Here is a 19,855-nt window from a genome sequence, read left to right on the forward strand (position 1 = left end):
CATGTTATCTTTGAATATGTAAAGTTGATCAGGTCACATCAGGACAATTCTTATATAATTTAATTTTTTTTTTTCTTTTAAAATACACACTAACAATACTTAGATATTTTTTTTTATAATTAAAAAAATATTCAACCCAACATAGAATAGACAATCATCTAGTCATATTATCTAAAGTAGCAGGCGAAGGAAGATTTAAGGATGAATGAATAATCTAAGAAGTCTAGGTTTTTGTCCCCATCTCACCCATCTTGAAAAAATGGTCAAAATGGAAACTGAAAATGAGAAAACAAAAACGTACTAAACGGGAGTTGGAAGAAGCAATGGACGCATGAGAAAGTCAGAGAAATTGGTTAGTTGTTATAAAGAAAAGGAAGTAAAAGAGGAAGCGAGAGGATGAAATAATCAAGGAAGAAAGAAGAAGGATTAATAAAAATGTTTTTTTTGGTGTTGTCAAATTAGCACAGTAAACATAAAATATTGATGAAATAACACCATTTGAAAAACATTGATGAAATAGCACACTTTGTTCTTCTCATTCTTTTAAAATGTGACAAGATAAAAATTGAATCCAGTTGTATCAACCAGTTGATCGTTTTCCAAAAAAAAAAAACTATAATTTTATGAATTTTTTTTATAAATATGTTTTATGAGTTAAAATATACATATTTATCTAACTTGTACACTAAAATATAGATTCCAATTAAAATTTTTAAAAGTTATTATTCAGAGAGTAGTTGTCTATTGTTTTTCAATGTCTACGATGTAGTCGAGCTTGTAATAACAAGTGATTTTGAGCATTCAAGTGTGAGTTTGCCATAACTAAATGAGAATCTATCCTAAACAGATTACCTGGATGGTCTAACAGATGTATTTATGGATCAATGAGAAAGGTGCAGGTTCAAGAGGAAGGATGATCGTGCTAGACCAAAATAATAGATCAAATGGGCCATTACTTTTATTTTATATCACACGCACACACAAATAGCTCAAATATATAATATTACTCTTTTATTTTATATTGAATAATAAATAGTACTTGAATAATACATACCCAAAACTCAATGAAATAAGTATAAATATGTATTTTTTATATGCAATGAATATGTGGTAGGTTCATATCAGTGAGTTGGTTTATAAGATTGATAGGACAAAATAAAAAAAGAAATCACTATCTATTTATAGTAACTTAAAGCTCTAATTGGTGTTTAGAGTTTCTTAGATAAGGAATTGATTATACTAAAGAAATATATTAAAATCACCCCAAAATATCTTATATAAAATAAACTACTTTGCGTTCGTTTTAATAATAAAATACTTATATGATGCTTCCATGTTAAAAAAAGTACTTATATGTGTGTTTGTTGTTAAAGGTGATAGACTATCCATACTTAAAACAATGATTCAAGATTCATATCCTACAATAAAAACTAATCCTCACCTTTAAAATATGGATCTTTACATGGTTATATTGACTTAGCCCAAATCCTCTCACAAAAATAGAGAGAAATATACCACAAGAGTGATATTTATGGTTAGATATTACAAAGAAAATATTTATATGATTTGTATTAAAAAAAAAACAAACAAAGATTCAATTTTCAAAAAAGAAGAGCTTTTTAAGGAACTTATCATCCATATGTTGGTTATTTGATAAAAAAATAAGAATAAAAATTATTTTTTTAAAAAAATAAGAATAAAAATTATTTTTTTAAAAAAATAGAATATCTCAATATCTAGAGAGCATGACTCTTTTTAAGAATCTTACCTTCCATAGGGTTGATTCATTGAAAAAAATGAAAATGAAATAGTTTTTGTTTATTGAAAGACAATCAACATATGATGATACAAAGAAAAAAAAATCACATATAATAATGTCACACAGACTTGAAAACACTTAAAATATGAAAATCATTCAAATAAGTATCTAGATAATAAATGGAAGAAAAAACAACATCTTTAAGCTTAAAGACATGAAGAACAAAAACACAAGAAAAAATGGCAACGCGTGCCAAGCACGTGCATGCTCTGGGAGTTCGGAAAACAGAATCAGTGGTGGTGTATGTCTTACAGACGCTGGAAGCAAGGCAGGTTGTGGGTGGTGTGTTACACACTCTGATGACTGGAAGGGTGTGTGACCTACTAGATCTGGTGCGCCACCTCTTCATCTACCTCTTTACACTAGCAGCGTGGTTCATCGTTGTTCATGGTGGGACATCGAGCAATATCGGGAAGCTTCGACACGTCTCTTTTCTCTCTCTACTCGTTGGTCATTAGTGAGGTTGGTACTAGCTTCATCTACGAGGAAGGAGAGATGACTAATCTGAGGTGTTGGTTGTTATGGTTACTCTCGCCACTGCTTTGTTCGGAATATTCTAATGGGGTGAAGGGTGGTTGATCTAGTTTTGACATCTTTTTTTGACCGGAACTTCTTTTGTTCGGATTTTTCTATGGGTTGTTTTTGTGTCTCCGGCCTGGTGTGCTAATCTGTTCTCTATTTATATTGCTAGGGTTTTTGTCCAAACAAGAAAAATCAAAACACAAATATTTTTACATTATTTTCTCCATGAATGAGATCTCTCTGTACAATTATTTTCCAATCTTGGTTCAGTTTTTATTTATAATTTCCTCATTTGTATAATCTTCCATCAATTTGGTTCTTCATTTCTCTCATGCTTGTTGTTTTGCTCATTAATCTTTTCTGTTTATTTTTTTATTCTTTTTTATTATGTTGAAAATAAGCATCAAAATGACAAAATAATTGAAAGACTACAAATATAGTATAGGAATCCGATATTGTGGATATATATCCATTGTCATCCGCGACAAACAAGATCAAAAATGCAAATTCGTACAAATAAAGAAAAAAAAAACTATTTTAAGTAATAACAATATATGAAAATTTTAAAGAAAAACACTATCAAAATTGATGCGGTGAACAGAAAGGACATTTATCTTAATTTGTGAGAGCAATATTACGAAGAGGTCGACATAACAACTTGGATTCTCCCGGATTGGAGCTTTTTAAAGGACGAAAAATCATAATTTATCTTATTTTATAGTAAAAAAACAGAAGACTATAGCTCCAAATATAGGTTCAGAAAACGTACTTCCCTACAATGACCGCTACTGGGGCAAAATTAAGTTTAGAAGATCCACGACACGATATTACAACGCCAATGATTGGTATTGCAAGATTCAACAAACCCTAGCGTCCGGAATTCCAATTAATACTCGTTCACTTCTCAATGCCAAGTCAATGTCTTTTGCGATGTTTTGTGAGTCAACTGAGATACCAAACAGTCCTCTTCTAGCAAACCCAGAGCAATAAAGGCCATTTTTTCCTTTCCAGATGTTAGGGAAGCAGAGTTTTGGCATTCCACTTCCATCAAAAAGGTCCTGGCCACCCTGCAACGATGATGAAAGACATTCTTAGAAGCTAACTAACCGAGATTAGAGCACACGCACGGTCAACGTCTTCTGAGAAATAACAAGTGCAATACCTTGAGCCAGTGTCTCACAGTACTTTTGTAGCCAGTAGCGAAGATAATGGCATCAAATTGTTCAACTTCCCCATTGGCAAACTCGATTTTGCTTCCTTGGATGCCTCTTATGGATGGAAATACCTAGAGGTCATAATTGAAATATATACAACAAAATGATCATATGTTATGGAATTAATTAATTAAGAGCTAGTTTTGTACGTGAATTTAACATTTACCTGAACCTCTTTTCTTCTAATCTTTTCCACAGCCCCAACATCGATCGTAGGGGTTCGACCGACACTTTGTTTTATATAAAACGGTCCTCTTGTGGGTCTTGGAAAGCCGTAATTTGAAATATCTCCATGCTTCAGCCTGCTTAGTAAGACAACTATGAAGTCCACTATGTTGCATGGGACGCCATAGCTCAGCAAACGCATGCCAATATACACAATATTTGTGGTGAGGACATGCACCGGACTGCGAGCAACGATCGAAGTCCTGACGCCCCAGTTTGATAAATCATAAGCAATCTCCATTCCTGAATTCCCACAACCAACTACTAATACAGCTTTGCCCTTGTATTTTTGGCCATTTTCGTACTTGCTTGAGTGCATGAACTCTCCACCAAAACTATCAAGCCCGGGCACCTCAGGAATAAACCCTTTACTATTCTCACCGGTGGCGACCACAAGAAACTTTGCGACGTATTCTTCATGCACGTTTAGATCTGCTTTCTTAGCCTTGATATGCCACTTTCCACTCTCTTCATCACGATACGCAGACTCAACAGCCGTATTGCATCGCGGATTGATCCTAAAATGAGACACGTAGCTGTGCAAGTAATCAAGGAAACCCCTCCTGGGGACAAACGTGGGTGCATCAGATGGGAAAGGCATGAAGGGAAGTTCACAGTATTCCTTCGCGAGGTGTAACTTTAGACGGTCATAAGCCCTCTTTTGCCACAGAGAGGCATAGCAATCCTCTCTTTCAAGAACAATGTTAGGGATGGAGAGACGGTTGAGGCATGCAGATGTTGCTAGCCCAGCAGGTCCTGCACCTACAATGACCACATCAATGGCTTCCATTAGAAATACTAAAACAAGGGCTTCGAAACCTTGAGATTAATCTGCTTTATATATTTATATTTTGAGTGTGAGAAATAGAAATGTGGATGCTCAATTTCATGCATTTATACAAGAGCATGAATGTGATTTTCTCACTCAAACTTTATCCAGCAATGGAAGGCTTCTTCTTTTTTTCCTTACCCTCATGAGTTTTCTTGTCATTTGAACCAGCACATAAAATGATACAAAAACATAAAAAAATATAATTTTTTACTGGATAGTGTTTGAGCTGGATTTCCAAATACTACCCTTTACCACAGTTATTTATTAAAGAGGGAGAAGGTTACTTATACAGATATCCTAATCTTACAAAAGTAGAGTAAAAAGGGACAGATAATAAACATTAGGGTTATGAAGAACAGTTATGGTAATTCCCAAAACAAATTGAACCTAGCTAGATTTTATTTCTTATCTGGTTCACTGGTACTAGCGACTTCCGAAATCAAGAATGCTGGTGCGTATACGTTGGCTAAAATGCGTGGATTTCTTTGGTGTCATGTATGGGCCGGGATTTTAAGCAAGTTCAATGTTTGATAATACTATCCGCATTGGGCAAAATTATTTCTATATTAGATGCAATCCATAACTAAATTACCTTTTTCTTGTCTTTGATACTATATCTGTTCGTCTTTTTTAGAAAAGTTATTTTGGATACGATTGTTGTTGTGTGGCTGTTATATACGTTATTATGATTATATATAATTATGGACATTTTTTTTTTATTAACACCCAAATAAAATATATATATATATATATATATATACACGTACTATAAAAATATTTTTATATACAAAAAAAATTAATATTTTAAAATTATATTTAAATTAAAAAAAATAAATTTTCTTACTTAAAATGAAGAATCCTTAATAAGATTTTCCATGTATAGATTCAACAATATTCACATTAGTTTCTAAATTCAAAAGTCTATAAACCTTTGAATTTTGTGCATAACCAATAAAAACACTCTTAAGATCTCTAGGTTCAAATTTTATTAATTGAGGATCAAAAATTTTATTAAAAGGTACACATCCTCACACTTTAAAATAATTCAGATTTGGTTTTTTACTGTTCCATGCTTCATAGGGAGAAACTTTTAATTTTTTAGATGGTACTCTATTATGAATGTAACATTCAATAAGGCTTCATCCCATAAATTATTTGGTAATTTAGCATTTAAAAACATAATTTTGAAACCCGGTTCGGCTCGGTGGGCCATCCCGGGCCTAGGTTTATTAGCATTTTATTTCTTAAATTTGTTTTCTTTCTTTTGTACTTTCATATTGTTTTGAGTTATTGTCGAACCAGTTTCAGTAATCAAATTCACTTTAGAATTTGTTGCTTGCAATTCACGCGTACAAAATTAAACCTCAATTTGTGAGTATGTTTAAAATTGTTCAAAGGTAAAATTATATGTAGAATGCAGCATCTTCTTCCTATATTCATTTCAAGATAGAAGAAGTTTTGATAAAACAGCCTCCACTTGAAGTGAATTAGGAACTTTAATATCCAAATCACTAAATTTTGATATCAGCATTTGAATTCTATGAACTTGATCCATGATTGACTTATTGTTAATAATCTCATACTTAAAAAGTTTTAAAACAAGAAAATAATCAGAATTTAATTTTTCATGTTTACAGTGTGTTTTCAAGGCAATGTAAATTTTTTTTAGCAATTTTAATTTGGAGAAGATGTCATAAAATCAACTGGTCAGAGCATTCATTATATGTCTTTGACAAAGCACTTCATCTTTTTCACGTTTTACTCTTGCAGTCTTAACAATAGTAAATATATATAGTAAATACGGATAGATTCAGACAAATAATATAGTAAATTTTTAATGAAGTAAGCATATCCTGGAGAATCATATATATATATATATTATATATATATATATATATATATATATATATATATATATATAATCCAATCTTAAAGTTTATAGGTCTGTCCTCACTTAGTTTTCGTCCAGAATTGTCAGCCCTCTTCCACTCTTCGATCTCCATTATACACACTTTTGATTGAGGCAAAAAAAATTATATCTTTGTTATAATATATAGTTATTTTAATTAATTTTTAACTAGCTAGCTCAATTTAAAGTAATTTCCCAGTAGTGGATGTAAATTGTTATTTTATATTTAATGAAGCAAAATTGGATTTTGAAAAGTAACATAATTTGTGTTTGTAAATAATACTAATAATTAATGTAATTTATTTGATATTTGTATTGTATTAATTTTATAGTTGTAAACCAACTATTATTACAGTAATAATTTAAGTTATTTATATTTATATAATATTGTAGATCCGTTTCTACTGTTAAACTATTATGACCATAATAGCAATTATAATAATCATATTCAAGGTACAAGACGCTATTCTCATAGTTAAATTATGTATTATTTAAATAAATGTAATTATTAATTATTACCTTTTTAGTATTAAAAATATAATATAAAAAGCATATAGTGTAGACATTTTAAAAGAGCTACAAGATTAAAAATAATCCATACATGAGCATTTGGAAACGTGATTATACTCGTGTTTGTAAAATAATTAATTTTTTTATTAAAAATTAATATTTTTTTTGTATGTTTTGCATAGATTTGATGTGCTAATTTCAAAAATAATTTTTTAAAAATAAAAATAATATATTATTTTAATGTATTTTGATACAAAAAGTACTTTGAAAAAACAACCACAACCACAACCACATTCATGAAATTTAGGTTTGTCTATATGTTGATTATTGATAAACAAGTTTTGTTTTTCAATATACAAATGAAATAATCATACTAATTACCTATATAAAAATACTGCAAATATAATTATAAAAAAGACATTAAAATAAATATATGTAAAAGCAGTGAACAAGATATCTAGTTTTTTTTTTTTTTTTTTTAATGCAAGTTGTCTTCTTTTAGCATAATCTTTGAGCCAAAAATTTGAAAATAAAATGGCCCATGCAGGTCTCGAACCTGCGACCTTCGCGTTATTAGCACGACGCTCTAACCAGCTGAGCTAATAGGCCAATACATCTGGCGGGTCTCTGCATTAACAATTATATAGTTTAAACGTTACGAACTCAAAAAAGAAGTATAATTTCATAACTAACATCGTCTTGCTCAATCAATTCTATCCCACAACGGTTGAGGCCATGAAAGAAGATTATGAGGTACGCAGTATTGTTCTCTGCTTCAGATTCGTTCTTTTTTTTCCCCCTCTACTTCTATTTAATTTCATGTTTATCTCTTGATTATCTCTAAATCAGTTATCTTTTCCTTAATCATTAGGTACTTCGAATTCTGATCAAAATGATACCAAGACTTTGGCTGCTTATCTATCTTGTTATATGCATCTTCTTAATTTAAGAAATTAGTTGATTATCTATGATTTTGATGTTAATTAATTTCCTAATGCTCTAGGATCTGTTCCGTTTCCAATTAGGGTTTCGAATAATTTGTTAATTCAATGATTTTATGTCTACTGAAAATCATAATCTTTAATTTTACCGATTTATTTCGTCTACTAACATGATGCCTAGTTTGATGGCCGTACATAATGCTCTTTCTGCTCCGTGTTTAGAACATATGTAGATGGAGTGCTGGTTTACTTTATCTGTAATCAAAATTACAAAGCAGAGGAAAATAGTGTGCCCTAGCTGCGCAGATATGTGTAGATTATCGATGCAAGATACCTCTGTCTGTTTTACTGGAAGTTGAATAGCTTGTCGAGTTTGTAAAAAATGCCTGTTCCTGCTTCTTAATAACATTTTTTTTTTTATGTAGTTGCGTTTGTAATTCTGTCAATATTGGAAATTTAGAATAATCCCTAAAATCTTCCCAGCTGTTGGCTGCTTTCTTTATTTCAAGTCTAATTGTAATGATGTGTTTTGCAGATTGAAGAGAAAAAGCAAGCTGCTGCTGATGTCTTGTTTCAGTATTCAAAGTTTGTGATGGCATGTATAGGAAATCAAGTTCGACCTGCTGGCTTGAGGTTGCATTTAATGAAGGTAATACACCACAGCTGGTTTCTGGTTAGTTGGAATAACTTAGCAACCATAATTCTTTAAGTTCATATGAATAAAGGATGATGTGAGCAATTTCTAGATGACTTGTGCTAGTGTTGCCTAATGTTTCTTCTTGGAAAATCTCATCAATTGAATGAGTGGATCTGACTGGTAATTTCCACAAATTCAATGATTTAGATTCATAGGGGAAGGTTTTTGGTATGGTTAGTATGTTCTAGATGCTTAATTTGTTTATCTAAGAAATTGATGCGAACCCTGGTCCATATCAGAAATGTTCTAGCTAGGTCTGTGGTCAGTGCACAAAAACAATGAATCTGATCAAACACTGTTCTTGTCTTTCATGTTTCAGGAGATTTCAGGTTTACCAACTTCTCTGAAGAGAGAATCATCCCATGTAGCGGCTTCACCTGATGCAATGGGTGAATCATCAAGTTCAGGTACTGCCAGACTAGATAAAGCAGACAGTTTTCGTGCATTATAGTTTTCAGGGAGCGATATGGAGTTTTTGATGTTTGGAGTCTTCGGTATTTTGCTGAGCCACATAAATCCCTGTTTCTGTTTTATTATTAGCTTATGGGTGTATGGCCTTTATTCTATTATGGGCGAATATTTTTAATGTGATATAGGAAATTGTCCATCCTCATATGATGTATAATACAGAGATGTCTACAGAATAATAATTTATTTCTACCTTCTTAATCATCGATATCATTCTCTTCACATGGAGTTCTGCTTGTCTATCTTGAACTCTATATCTTGCTTTAGAATTTACAGCATTTACATGCTATTATATGAATTTTGTATATCTTGCTAAAATAAATGGGGATAGGTATCTGTGTCCGGCCTCGATTTAAGAGAATTGGTTGTCTTTCTATAGATGTGAGACCTGAGTTGTTGATAGCAGACTTAGTAGATTCAGCAAAATCTTTCTGACCTCTACTAATTATTAGCTTAGCCAGAAGCATCTCTTCCATTTGTTAATGCAGGGAATAGTCTTGGTAAGCTCTCCTTGTGGATAGAAATTGTGGTAAATGTGGTTATGCAACAAAGGCAATAGCCTGGTCACTGTCATTCTCATTGCAATAATGACCTCTTTGTTTGGAAGTCGGTCTGTGCAAGAAATTTGTAGTCATGAGTAATGACAGTGATGATTCGATTCATGGTGACTTGCCATTTGTTGCATGCTTCAGTTTCTGTTTGCTTATCATGCTTTCTTATCTATCACATGAAAACCCTCAAGGTCTACGGTGTTATATATGAAAGTCCTCCAGCTTCCAAGTTACCATAACTGTCACTTAAATTCCAACTATCTAAAACACCAGTAAAAGAATGAGGTCGATCCAGACACCGTTGTACCAGTAATGTCTTTCCATCATAAATATTATTTCATCAATAAATAGGTTACTGTTCTTTTCACCATTTCTGTATTGAGGGAAGACACTAGGAGGAAAAGCATAGGTTTGAGAACTGTTACCATCTTTCCATTGATAAACATTTCCCACCCCTCTTAACTAGCATGCTCTAGGGCGTTGTCGCTGTTAACAAATGGCAAGTGTAAGGAAGTCCTCTTTTTCTCAGTCAATGCCATGTATGATGTAATCTTGTGTGAGTTGGGTTTTTCCGTTTCCCAGCAGGCTGTAAAGACTTTTTGAAGATGATTGTGGATTATAACTACTTGGTTCCATATTTGTTTACTCCTGCTATATATGTTCAGAGCGTGGCTGTTGTCAACTAATTAACATTGATTAGTGCCCTACTGCACATGTATAACTTGCATTCGAACATGCAAGGACTGATATAGCTAGGTACAACTAACATTGTAGGCTAAATTGTCCTCATTGAAGATTGATAAAGACGAGAGAGAGAGAGAGATAGAACATGTCACAAACATTTCACAGAATCTAATTTTGTTTTTGATGTATTGGGACAATTGTTATGTAGGTGGTAGGCATGCGCTAAATGAATATTGAGCCATCAACAAGGTGCCGTCCTTCTGTCCCTCTCTCTCTCTTCTTTTATGCATGACTCGGATAGGTTACCCACTTCCGTCTGATTCCTCTTGATTCTCCTCCTCTCACTGCTTATCCATAACCATCTCTGTTTTCTATCGGAATTTACAGGGGAAGATAAGGAAAGATGGAGAAAAATAAAACAATCAATCTGCATCAAAAAACTGACAACGTTGATGATAACAGAAGGGGGGATTGGCTGTTTAATTTATGGACTTAGGTGGACAGTTTCATAGGTCATTAAGCTTAAGCATCATTGCTTTCAAGCTGAGAAAAGAGATTTCATAATAAAAATCTGTCTTTATCTATTCACAATAAATAAGCCTACTTCAGAATCTCTCTTCGCTTTCTACCTTGTGTAATCCAGAGCACCGTTCTTCGTAACGAGGAAATCATCACTGTCATTACTGCAACTGCAATCCTTGCTGTTTTTCAATCCTAAGCTGCAGTAGAAACACATTATTTTCCTGCCTATGCTCTTCATTGACTGAGGTGGGTGCTGATAGGGAGGGCATATCCTCAGCTCAAGATTCAAGTCCCGACACTTTTCTCCATTTGGGTTCTTCTGGTTTTTGCACCCAAAGCCAGAAGCGATCTCTTCTTTCAGAACTGCACCGAGAGAGGTGGTCATGTTGTCAATGGCTGATTCATTGATTGGTCGGTGAGTCGAAGGGTCAATTCCTCTGCTCAGCAGCTTTTTTCTTACATGGGTATTCCAATAGTTCTTGATCTCGTTATCCGTCCTTCCTGGTAGCCTCCCCGCTATGAGAGACCACCTTGACAGAAGAATAAAACAGTGTTACTGTCTTTTCCATTAAAACCAGCTACATATGGCGGGTTTAGGAAGTAGAGCCTTACCTATTACCAAGGAGGCTGTGGAGTTTGATTATGAGCTCATCCTCTTCTTCAGTAAAATTCCCACGCTTCAGATCAGGGCGTAGATAGTTGATCCATCGAAGACGGCAACTCTTTCCACAACGAAGAAGGCCAGCTGATTTTGGCAGGGACCTCCAGCAACCCTCACCATGAGCTTGGATATAAGCAACGAGACGCATATCTTCTTCTCTAGTCCACGCCCCTTTGTTGGTGTGCTCTCTCTCACAGCATGGAGATCTCCCCATCTGTTTTTGTGCTTGCCTGCTTGCAGGAGAGTTAGCAACTGTAGAGTGATTGATGTTGGTTAGTGGATATTGGTGTTGCCTTGTGCAATGGGATGTGAGAGCTTCGGTTCTTTGGAACTTAGCCTTCAAGTGGAGTCGGGGATGTTTTATAGTACTTCGCTGGGCCGGTGGACACTGTGTCCTCGCAGTAATCGCTTCTAGATACGAGTTGGTAGAAGAAAAGGGTTTTGGAGGGTCCACCTGGTGGCATAATATTTATGGCTGTCAGCATCTATAGAAATGGAGCACTGGTCCCTGACAACAAATAGGTTAATTGTGCCCAGCGCCTCGAGTCACTGTCAGGTAAGTAATCTACAAGTGGGGCGAAAGAGTGAATGAATTGGGTCCTCTCTACCTCTAACATTCAAGAGATTAGCTTCTAGCTATGAGTAAGGGATCATGCCACCCAATGTCAAGGTCAACCAATTAGAACTGCAAGTTGCTGCAGGCAAAGAAGATCCTTCAAACACTTCATATCATAAAACACGAGATGCATGCCCACGCGCTGCCCGGATTTATAAAACAAATATATTTAATAGTATTATAATTATAAATCAACGCTAAATAAATAATAAAAACTAAAAATATGATGGAGTAATATTTTATGACAGGAAAAAAAAGTTGTTAGTAATCAAAATTTAGAGATTGAACAAAATGATTTGTAGCAATCCACAGTATTTTAGGAGGAAAGATACAAAGCTTTCACCACATGATTTAGCTTTTTTGTTAATAAAAAGCAAAAAAAAATTACAAAGCTAAATTCTCTACCAATTTAATATTAAAAAAAAACCAACAAAGATAATTTTGAAAAGGAAAAAAAACCTATAAAAAAAAACGTTGTAGCAATTGATAACATTTTGTGAGGAAAACTACAGTGCTTTCTCCAATAAAATAAAATAAAAAATAATTTAGAAAAATATTGTAGCAATCCATAGTATTTTTTGAGAAAAATTACAACGCTTTTCCCACATGATTTAGCTTTATTGTAATTATAATATTAAAAAAAAAACCAACAAAGATAATTTTAGAAAAAAAATATCAAAAGAAAACATAAAAAAAGAGAAAAAAAATCATGTTGGAAACACCGTAGCAATTCATAGTGTTTTGTGATGCTACAATACTTCTCCACATAATTTAACCTTATTTGTAATGACTTGTAATAGTAATTTCCAACAATGTTTTGTGAGGAAAGTTATCGTGCTTTCCCCACATAATTAAGTTTTATTACAAAATTAAATTCTAACCAACTCAATATTAAAAAACATAAAATCGACGAAGATAATTTTAGAAAAATTTATTACAAAAAAAGAAAACACAAAAAAAAACTGGAAAAAAACCATGTGAGGAAAAACAGTATCAATCCATAGTGTTTTATGAGAAAAAAATTTGTATTTACTTGTAATTGCAATTCTTAATCAGCTTAATATTTAAAAACATAAAATTGACAAAGACAATTTCAGGAAAAAAACATAACAAAACATAAAAAAAATTATATGAGAAAAAACATTGTAGCAATCCACAGTAATTTGCGAGGAAAGTTACAGTACTTTCCTCACATATTGTAACTGTAATTTTTAACCAGCTCAATATTAAAAAAAAAGATAATTTTGGAGAAAATCATAAAAAAAAAAACATATGGAGAAACACTGTAGCAATCAACAATGTTTTAAAGAAAAAAATTACAAAACTAAATTCTCAATCAGCTAAATATAAAAAAATCAACAAATATAATTTTGAAAAAAATAAAATAGAAAAACTATGTGGAAAAACACCGTAGCAATCCACAATATTTTAAAGGAAAAAAATTATAAAACGAAATTTTTAATAAGTTCAATATTTAAAAAGTAAAATCAATAAAGATAATTTTTTTAAAAAAATTAAATGAAAAAAAAAGAGAAAAAAAAGCTAAGTTGAAAAAAAAAAAAAAAAAAAAAAAAGGGGGGGAAGAGGGAGTGTTTAAACAAAAAAAAAAAAAAAAAAAACATTATAAATTAATGTTGTAATCCACATTTATAGGTGTGGGGGAACAGTGATCCCCACCACTATTTAGATATTGTTAATAAATGCATTTTTACAAGGGAGGGATCTACTTTTTTTTTTCTTCAATAAAATATTGCAAGGGTATGATGAAGTCAAGACTCGAAGACATGCGAAGGGATCCGAATAAATAACGTACAAGATTAATTAGTAAATCTACGTCGCGAAGAGAACTGCCGGTGGCAGTTGAGCATATTGCGAATTGTCACATCTTGCTTCATGTTCTAACGTCTGTGCATGATTAATTGCACACGAAGACTAACACGGATACATGGCTTGGAAGTCAGATGCGCAACTTGGAGGAGGACGGCTGGCTTTAGAGGAGAGGACCACAAGGCCCAGCACCATCAAGTTCAACCGACCATGGTATGTTGCAACAAGATCTTCATCTTGATTAGGTTTGGTAGAAGGGCTCTTTTCTTTCTCGTGTAATTTCCGTGTCCAGCAATGCGAAGCACAGTTGACAGCAGCAACCTGTAAATAATGCAGGTTCTAAGCACCTAGCGGACTTGTGTGTCATATAGAAGAAGAAGTTCACATATTAGACCGTACGTGTTGCTTTCTTCTCGAAATCACCGGTAGCATTACAGGCGGCGGCGGCGGCCCTAGGAGCGAAACCCTAGAGATAAGGACCATTCAAAATGAAAAACTTGAATATTCCCAGCAAGAGCTTGATCGTCAAGGCATGCTAATCCCATACAAATTGATATCAGGAAACATGTGGAGAGTTCTTTCTGTAGAGAACAGTCATGAAATCATATTCGTCATCCTGCGTAAATTATTTCTTGATGATTCTCTTCAAACTAGAAGATGCAAGTCATCTTTGATAATGATGGTGAAAAAAAAAAAAAAAAAAAAGCCAAGCATATTGCTTTACTCTACCCTTTCTGTATTCTGAAGGCTCTGGCCTAAACTCCATGTGCTTATTAATCAATTCATATAATGGTGTTAATATGTTAGTACCAAATATTTTTAAGCTGAAAATATTAAGAGTAATTGTATAAGTACCTAATTGTAAAACAATTATCATAAGGACTAAATTATAACTTTTTCTTAAATACAAGGACCGGTTTCTCTAACTAAAAATAAAATATAAGGATTAAATTAATTTCTCAAAATTAAAGATTAAAATAAAACTTTGTCAAGGCCTCACTTACATTACTAAAAGTTTTGCAATAAAACAAAAGGATTTTAAATTACTTTTTTTTCAATAATGAATTGCAATAATGAATCATTTAAATTACTTTTTTTTTTCATTACATACATATTAAATTACATTACATCATATCAAGAATTTTTTTTTTTCCAAATATTTTCTCTTTTTTCACATATAAAGACTAATTATTTATTAATCAGCAAGTCTAATATCATTGTTAAAAAGAATTGACTAGTTTTTCTTTTATTTTTAATTTCATTGTTATTCCAATTTTTTTAAAAAAATATTATTAAAAATTGCAACATTTATGAAAATGAAAATAAGAAAACATTCGTCCAACAACCAATCAAAGCGTTATCATTCTATAACAATTATTAACAGAAAATTGTCTACAGCGGCAATTTTCAAAAGATGCCTACTTCCTTGAATAGAAAAGGACACCAGTGCAAACAATTATAAGAATATAAATTATAAAAAAATTATAATAAACCCTAAGGGTCAGTATGAAAATAAAAATTCTCTAATATCCGCCAAATCTCAAATTATTGATAGAGGGCGAGGCGCAACGGCTAGTACGTGAAACGGTAACCTCAACGGTCGAAAAATTCGAAAGTCTCTCTCTCCCCCGTCCCCTCTAAAAATCCCTTCTCATCTCTGCAAGAGACGCCACTTCAATTTTTCTATCAATTTACCAAAAAAGAGCACAAACAAAATAAAAGGAAAGAAAAAAGAGGACCACCCTTTGTTTTTCGATATGATGCAGGATATGTGGAATGCACCACCTGGTTTTAGACCAACAAAATCTGCTCCAACTTCACCAGCAAAACCACTTGGTGTTTCAAGAACTCGATCTGAGTCATTTCAAGCTATCCACAAAGTCCCTGTTGGTGACTCTCCTTATGTTAGAGCCAAGAATGTTCAGGTGAATTAGTTACTCATTATTGGGTCATCTTCAAATTGATTGAGATTTGTTCTTCTTTTGGTATTGATAGGTACGATGACTGATTTTATTAATGGGTTTTGATTGTTTTGTTCTGATTAGTTGGTTGATAAAGATCCAGAAAAGGCAGTACCTTTGTTTTGGGCAGCAATAAATGCTGGGGATAGAGTGGATAGTGCATTGAAAGATATGGCTATCGTTATGAAGCAACAAAATAGGGCCGAGGAAGCCATTGAGGCTATCAAATCATTGCGACATCGATGTTCTGATCAAGCCCAAGAGTCTCTTGATAATATTCTTTTAGATCTTTACAAGGTGTGTCACTGGTAACTGATTCGACGTTGTGTCCTACACTGTGGTCAATTTGATTTTTCTGTAACATAGAAAATACTTATTAAGTTTGATTTCCTGACATATAGAGATGTGGAAGATTGGATGACCAAATAGCATTGTTGAAGCACAAGCTGTTCTTAATTCATCAAGGGTTTGCTTTCAATGGAAAACGAACAAAGACTGCAAGGTCTCAAGGGAAGAAATTTCAGGTTTCTGTGGAACAAGAAGCAACCAGATTACTGGTACTTAAACTGAACTCTTTTTTTCTGTACCTCTATGTAATCTCTGAAATATTATGTGTTTGTTACTTATAAGGTTTGATTTTTTTTTTTGTTTTAGGGGAACTTGGGGTGGGCATTGATGCAACAAAACAACTACATTGAAGCAGAAGATGCCTACAGAAGGGCACTTGCTACAGCACCGGACAACAACAAGATGTGCAATCTTGGGATTTGTTTGATGAAGCAGGGGAGAATTGGTGAGGCTAAAGAGACATTGCGGCGAGTGAAACCAGCAGTGGCCGATGGGCCAAGAGGTGTAGATTCGCATCTCAAAGCCTATGAAAGGGCACAACAGATGCTCAAGGACCTTGAATCTGAGATGATGAGCAAAGGAGGCGATCGGGTTGAACAAAGAAGGCTCTTTGATGCCTTCCTTGGTTCTTCATCAATTTGGCAGCCTCAGCCTTGCAAGGATCACCTGCAAGCAACCAGTACAAAATCTTATCATGATGATTTCGCCAATGAGAATGTTGATTCCAATATAGTATCGAACCAAAACCAGATGTTGTTTCCTCAACAGAATAGTGTCAAACAGTTTGCTCCTTTTGGGAATTTATGGAATGTTGATGCACCTCCATTCTATTCCTCCAAATTGGTAAAGGAACCAATAGGTCATGAATTCCATGAGACCCTTAAGAGGACAAGGTCGGGAAAAACTGCTAATTCAAACAGAAAGATTGAAATGGGGTTGTCCACCACACAATCTGTGGAACCAGGAAAACCCAGACCAAAGACGAGGAGGTTATCTGATGAAACAGAAGACAAGTTGTCACAATTGTTGCCAGATAATGATGACTTTGAAGAGGCCATTCTTGCAGCGATTCTAGGTCCCGCAAGCAATTCAAGAAAGACAGCAGTGAAGGTAGTTGAAACTGCCTCCTCCGGGATCTTTCAGCAGAAGAAGATTGAAAAGCGACTTAAGGTTTTTCAAGACATCACTCTATCTCTCAGCCCAAGAGCCTGACTGAACTTCGTTTAATTAATTACAATTACCCTTAACTAATTTCAATTTCAAGAGTCAATAATTTAATTCTAGAATGGAGATAAACTTGTTCTCCTTAAACCCCCCTCCTCTTCAGAGGGAAGGAGTGGCGCAGGACGGTGGCAGTAGAAGGTGTAGCAAGCTAGATTTTTTGTGGGTTTTCCACTACACGCATGTTGTTATCTATTTACTTCATTTATTTAAGTAAGCCTCTTCAATATGTATAATGAAAATCATTTACTTGTTGAAACTCATAAGAATTTTATCTATCTGAAATTTTACTATTGCTAGGAATTAATTTTTTATCCTTAAAGTTGCTTTATTCTTGTAAAGAAAGAATAACTTCAATAAACCTACTAGGAATTCTCTTTTTTAGTATACATTCTTAAATAAAAATCTAACAAACAAGTAAATTATACTTAATTATCTTTATACGAAGATTAAATCTAGACTCTAGATTATGAGAAAAATAAAAAAAAATAGTTACAAAATACTTTTTTATATTTGATTGTATTTTTATTTTTTTCTCCATACTTTCATAAATTACACTTTAAATTATAGAATTTACATGTTAAATAATAGTTTACATCCTTAAACATCACATGCCAAAAAAAAAAAAAAAAAAAATGCCTAAGCATTTATATGATCACCATTATATTCAATTTAATAAATAAATAGCCCTTAGTAACTCTATATTATGAAAAAAAAAAAAAAAGATTACTTCTTATAGTTTGATTGTGTTTTTTTTTTCCTCCATAATTTCAGAAATTACGAGGTTTACATGTTAAATAACAGTCTATATCCTTAACATCACACGCCGAAAATTTTTTTTAAAAAAAAAAATTGCTTGAGTGTTTACATGATTACTATAATATTCAGTTTAATGACTAAATAGCTCTTTGGTGCTTTAAAATAATAAAAATGTCATCTTAATTAATAATTCCAACAATATCATCCATAATTAATGAAATGCTACCAATGTACAAAGTTTGGTTGATGAATTTTTAGGGTAAATTTTGATATTTCTTCCTTTTCTTCTTCTCATCTCACCCTCCAAACAAAAAAGGAAGCAAGTCATCCATTGGTCTCCACCACTTCACTTAGATTGTCCCATTTTCCATTAAATGAGATCCTATTGTACACAAGAACCCATCAAGCAATCAGATAATTCATCCTACCAATTTAACATGAAAAATAACAAAAATTATATTTTAATAATTTGTATTTATTCAAGATCCACAATAGTACAACATAAGACTTCAATTCAAGGGTTGAGATATTGCCAACTTAAAGGTTTCTAGAATTTTCTTTCTTTATTGCCTATTTATTTGAGAAATTAGAGTTTGATATAAGGCTTTCAAAAAACAATAAAAAAAAATTGAGAATTGAAAATTAGAAGAATTTTCTCAAATAAGTTTTTGAAAGTTAAAAAAAAATAAGATTGAGGAATTTGGTTATAGAAAAAAGGAGAGAGAGAAAAAATAAAATGAGATGATTTATAGTAGGCCATGAAAATGGACGAGAAATTTAGGAAAAAGAAATGAAATTTAGGAGTATAGGCAAGAACTACCTTCTTTCTCCACCTCTAAATCTCGTAAATACATTCACTCGCCATCTTCATATCCAAAATCTTTAAATTCCTTGCCTTTCACCTGTAAAGCAAACATCTTCTCTCCCACACGACAATTAAGTTTGTCCTAAGTAAGCTCTACCATTTGATCATTTTAATTTGGTCATTCTCTTAACCAATCGACCTTGTTAAATGCCTTCTCCATAATACAACCCTCCTCTCTCCATTAGCAAACTCTTTCCGGGTCGATTCAAATCAGGCCATGGTTTCTATTAGAGGTACAATTAAATAAATATGGTAAAATGATGTCTTGGGCCGATAGTGATTCGACAATTACAAGAGGGTTTGGTGCTTGTTTAATTTAGGTGCTTGATGGGGAGTTGTCAGAGACTCAGATGAGGTTTTGAAGGTGACAACAAAGAATTTGGCACCTTTGAATGTTGGATTTATATGTGAGGGCGTTTTCATTTTTTGAAATTTTTGTTTGATTGAGGATGTAAAATGTAATTTATCAAAGTACAGTGAGAAAGTAAAATCACGATCAAATTATAAATTTTTTTTTTGTAATTATTCCAAAAAAAAACATAACAAAAACATGAGATGTGATTTATCATTAAACATGTTTTAAATAAATTTTCTAGTTTTTTTTTTTCAGGACATCAGTTTATCAATAAAAAAAAATGTGATTTCCATTTTGTAGTTTGCTTTTGGTTGGATAAAAAAGACATGAGACAACAAAAACATTTAT

At 32.9% G+C, this 19,855-nt stretch overlaps 4 protein-coding genes and 1 non-coding gene across 6 annotated transcripts; 2 read left to right on the forward strand and 3 right to left on the reverse strand.

The window, feature by feature from the left end:
- Positions 1-3,198: 3,198 nt before the first annotated feature.
- LOC118030056 (probable indole-3-pyruvate monooxygenase YUCCA11) lies at positions 3,199-4,570 on the reverse strand. Its single transcript, XM_035034081.1, has 3 exons — positions 3,722-4,570; positions 3,504-3,626; positions 3,199-3,408 (listed from the first exon to the last, which is right to left on the reverse strand). The coding sequence occupies exons 1-3, from the start codon at positions 4,568-4,570 to the stop codon at positions 3,199-3,201; spliced, it is 1,182 nt and encodes a 393-aa protein (XP_034889972.1).
- Positions 4,571-7,566: 2,996 nt separating this feature from the next.
- Positions 7,567-7,640, reverse strand: TRNAI-AAU (transfer RNA isoleucine (anticodon AAU)). Its single transcript has one exon. It is a non-coding gene; the product is annotated as a tRNA-Ile (tRNA).
- Positions 7,641-7,644: 4 nt separating this feature from the next.
- LOC118029863 (uncharacterized) lies at positions 7,645-10,986 on the forward strand. Of its 2 annotated transcripts, XM_035033813.2 has the most exons (5): positions 7,645-7,784; positions 8,508-8,621; positions 8,989-9,076; positions 10,581-10,621; positions 10,760-10,986. In XM_035033813.2, the coding sequence occupies exons 1-4, from the start codon at positions 7,767-7,769 to the stop codon at positions 10,607-10,609; spliced, it is 249 nt and encodes an 82-aa protein (XP_034889704.1). In that variant the 5' UTR covers positions 7,645-7,766; the 3' UTR covers positions 10,610-10,621; positions 10,760-10,986. The 2 variants fall into 2 exon arrangements, with proteins under 2 accessions (XP_034889704.1, XP_034889703.1); XM_035033812.2 differs by lacking the exons at positions 10,581-10,621; positions 10,760-10,986 and having other exon boundaries at positions 8,989-9,363.
- LOC118029862 (MYB-like transcription factor 4) lies at positions 10,826-11,942 on the reverse strand. The gene is made up of 2 exons (XM_035033811.2): positions 11,507-11,942; positions 10,826-11,424 (listed from the first exon to the last, which is right to left on the reverse strand). Exons 1-2 carry the CDS (start codon positions 11,767-11,769, stop codon positions 10,998-11,000), a joined length of 690 nt encoding a protein of 229 aa, XP_034889702.1. The 5' UTR covers positions 11,770-11,942; the 3' UTR covers positions 10,826-10,997.
- A 3,717-nt stretch (positions 11,943-15,659) lies between these two features.
- On the forward strand, positions 15,660-17,806 carry LOC118029861 (protein POLLENLESS 3-LIKE 2). Its single transcript, XM_035033810.2, has 4 exons — positions 15,660-15,923; positions 16,044-16,256; positions 16,361-16,516; positions 16,614-17,806. The coding sequence occupies exons 1-4, from the start codon at positions 15,756-15,758 to the stop codon at positions 17,517-17,519; spliced, it is 1,443 nt and encodes a 480-aa protein (XP_034889701.1). The 5' UTR covers positions 15,660-15,755; the 3' UTR covers positions 17,520-17,806.
- Positions 17,807-19,855: the final 2,049 nt, after the last annotated feature.

This window comes from Populus alba, chromosome 5, assembly GCF_005239225.2.
Source record: "Populus alba chromosome 5, ASM523922v2, whole genome shotgun sequence".
In the NCBI taxonomy this organism is placed as follows: Eukaryota; Viridiplantae; Streptophyta; class Magnoliopsida; order Malpighiales; family Salicaceae; genus Populus; species Populus alba.

Bases quoted from the DNA above. Each gene is read 5' to 3' on its own strand.
- LOC118029862 (XM_035033811.2), bottom strand. From the start codon at position 11,769: ATGGGGAGATCTCCATGCTGTGAGAGAGAGCACACCAACAAAGGGGCG. The intron at 11,425-11,506 runs GTAAGGCTCTAC...TCTTCTGTCAAG, and splicing joins CACAGCCTCCTTGGTAATAG to GTGGTCTCTCATAGCGGGGA.
- LOC118030056 (XM_035034081.1), bottom strand. From the start codon at position 4,570: ATGGAAGCCATTGATGTGGTCATTGTAGGTGCAGGACCTGCTGGGCTA. The intron at 3,627-3,721 runs GTAAATGTTAAA...TATGACCTCTAG, and splicing joins TTAGAAGAAAAGAGGTTCAG to GTATTTCCATCCATAAGAGG. The intron at 3,409-3,503 runs GTATTGCACTTG...TCATCGTTGCAG, and splicing joins CTGTGAGACACTGGCTCAAG to GGTGGCCAGGACCTTTTTGA.
- LOC118029863 (XM_035033812.2), top strand. The intron at 8,622-8,988 runs GTAATACACCAC...TTCATGTTTCAG, and splicing joins TGAGGTTGCATTTAATGAAG to GAGATTTCAGGTTTACCAAC.
- LOC118029861 (XM_035033810.2), top strand. From the start codon at position 15,756: ATGATGCAGGATATGTGGAATGCACCACCTGGTTTTAGACCAACAAAA. The intron at 15,924-16,043 runs GTGAATTAGTTA...TGTTCTGATTAG, and splicing joins TTAGAGCCAAGAATGTTCAG to TTGGTTGATAAAGATCCAGA. The intron at 16,517-16,613 runs GTACTTAAACTG...TTTTTGTTTTAG, and splicing joins AAGAAGCAACCAGATTACTG to GGGAACTTGGGGTGGGCATT.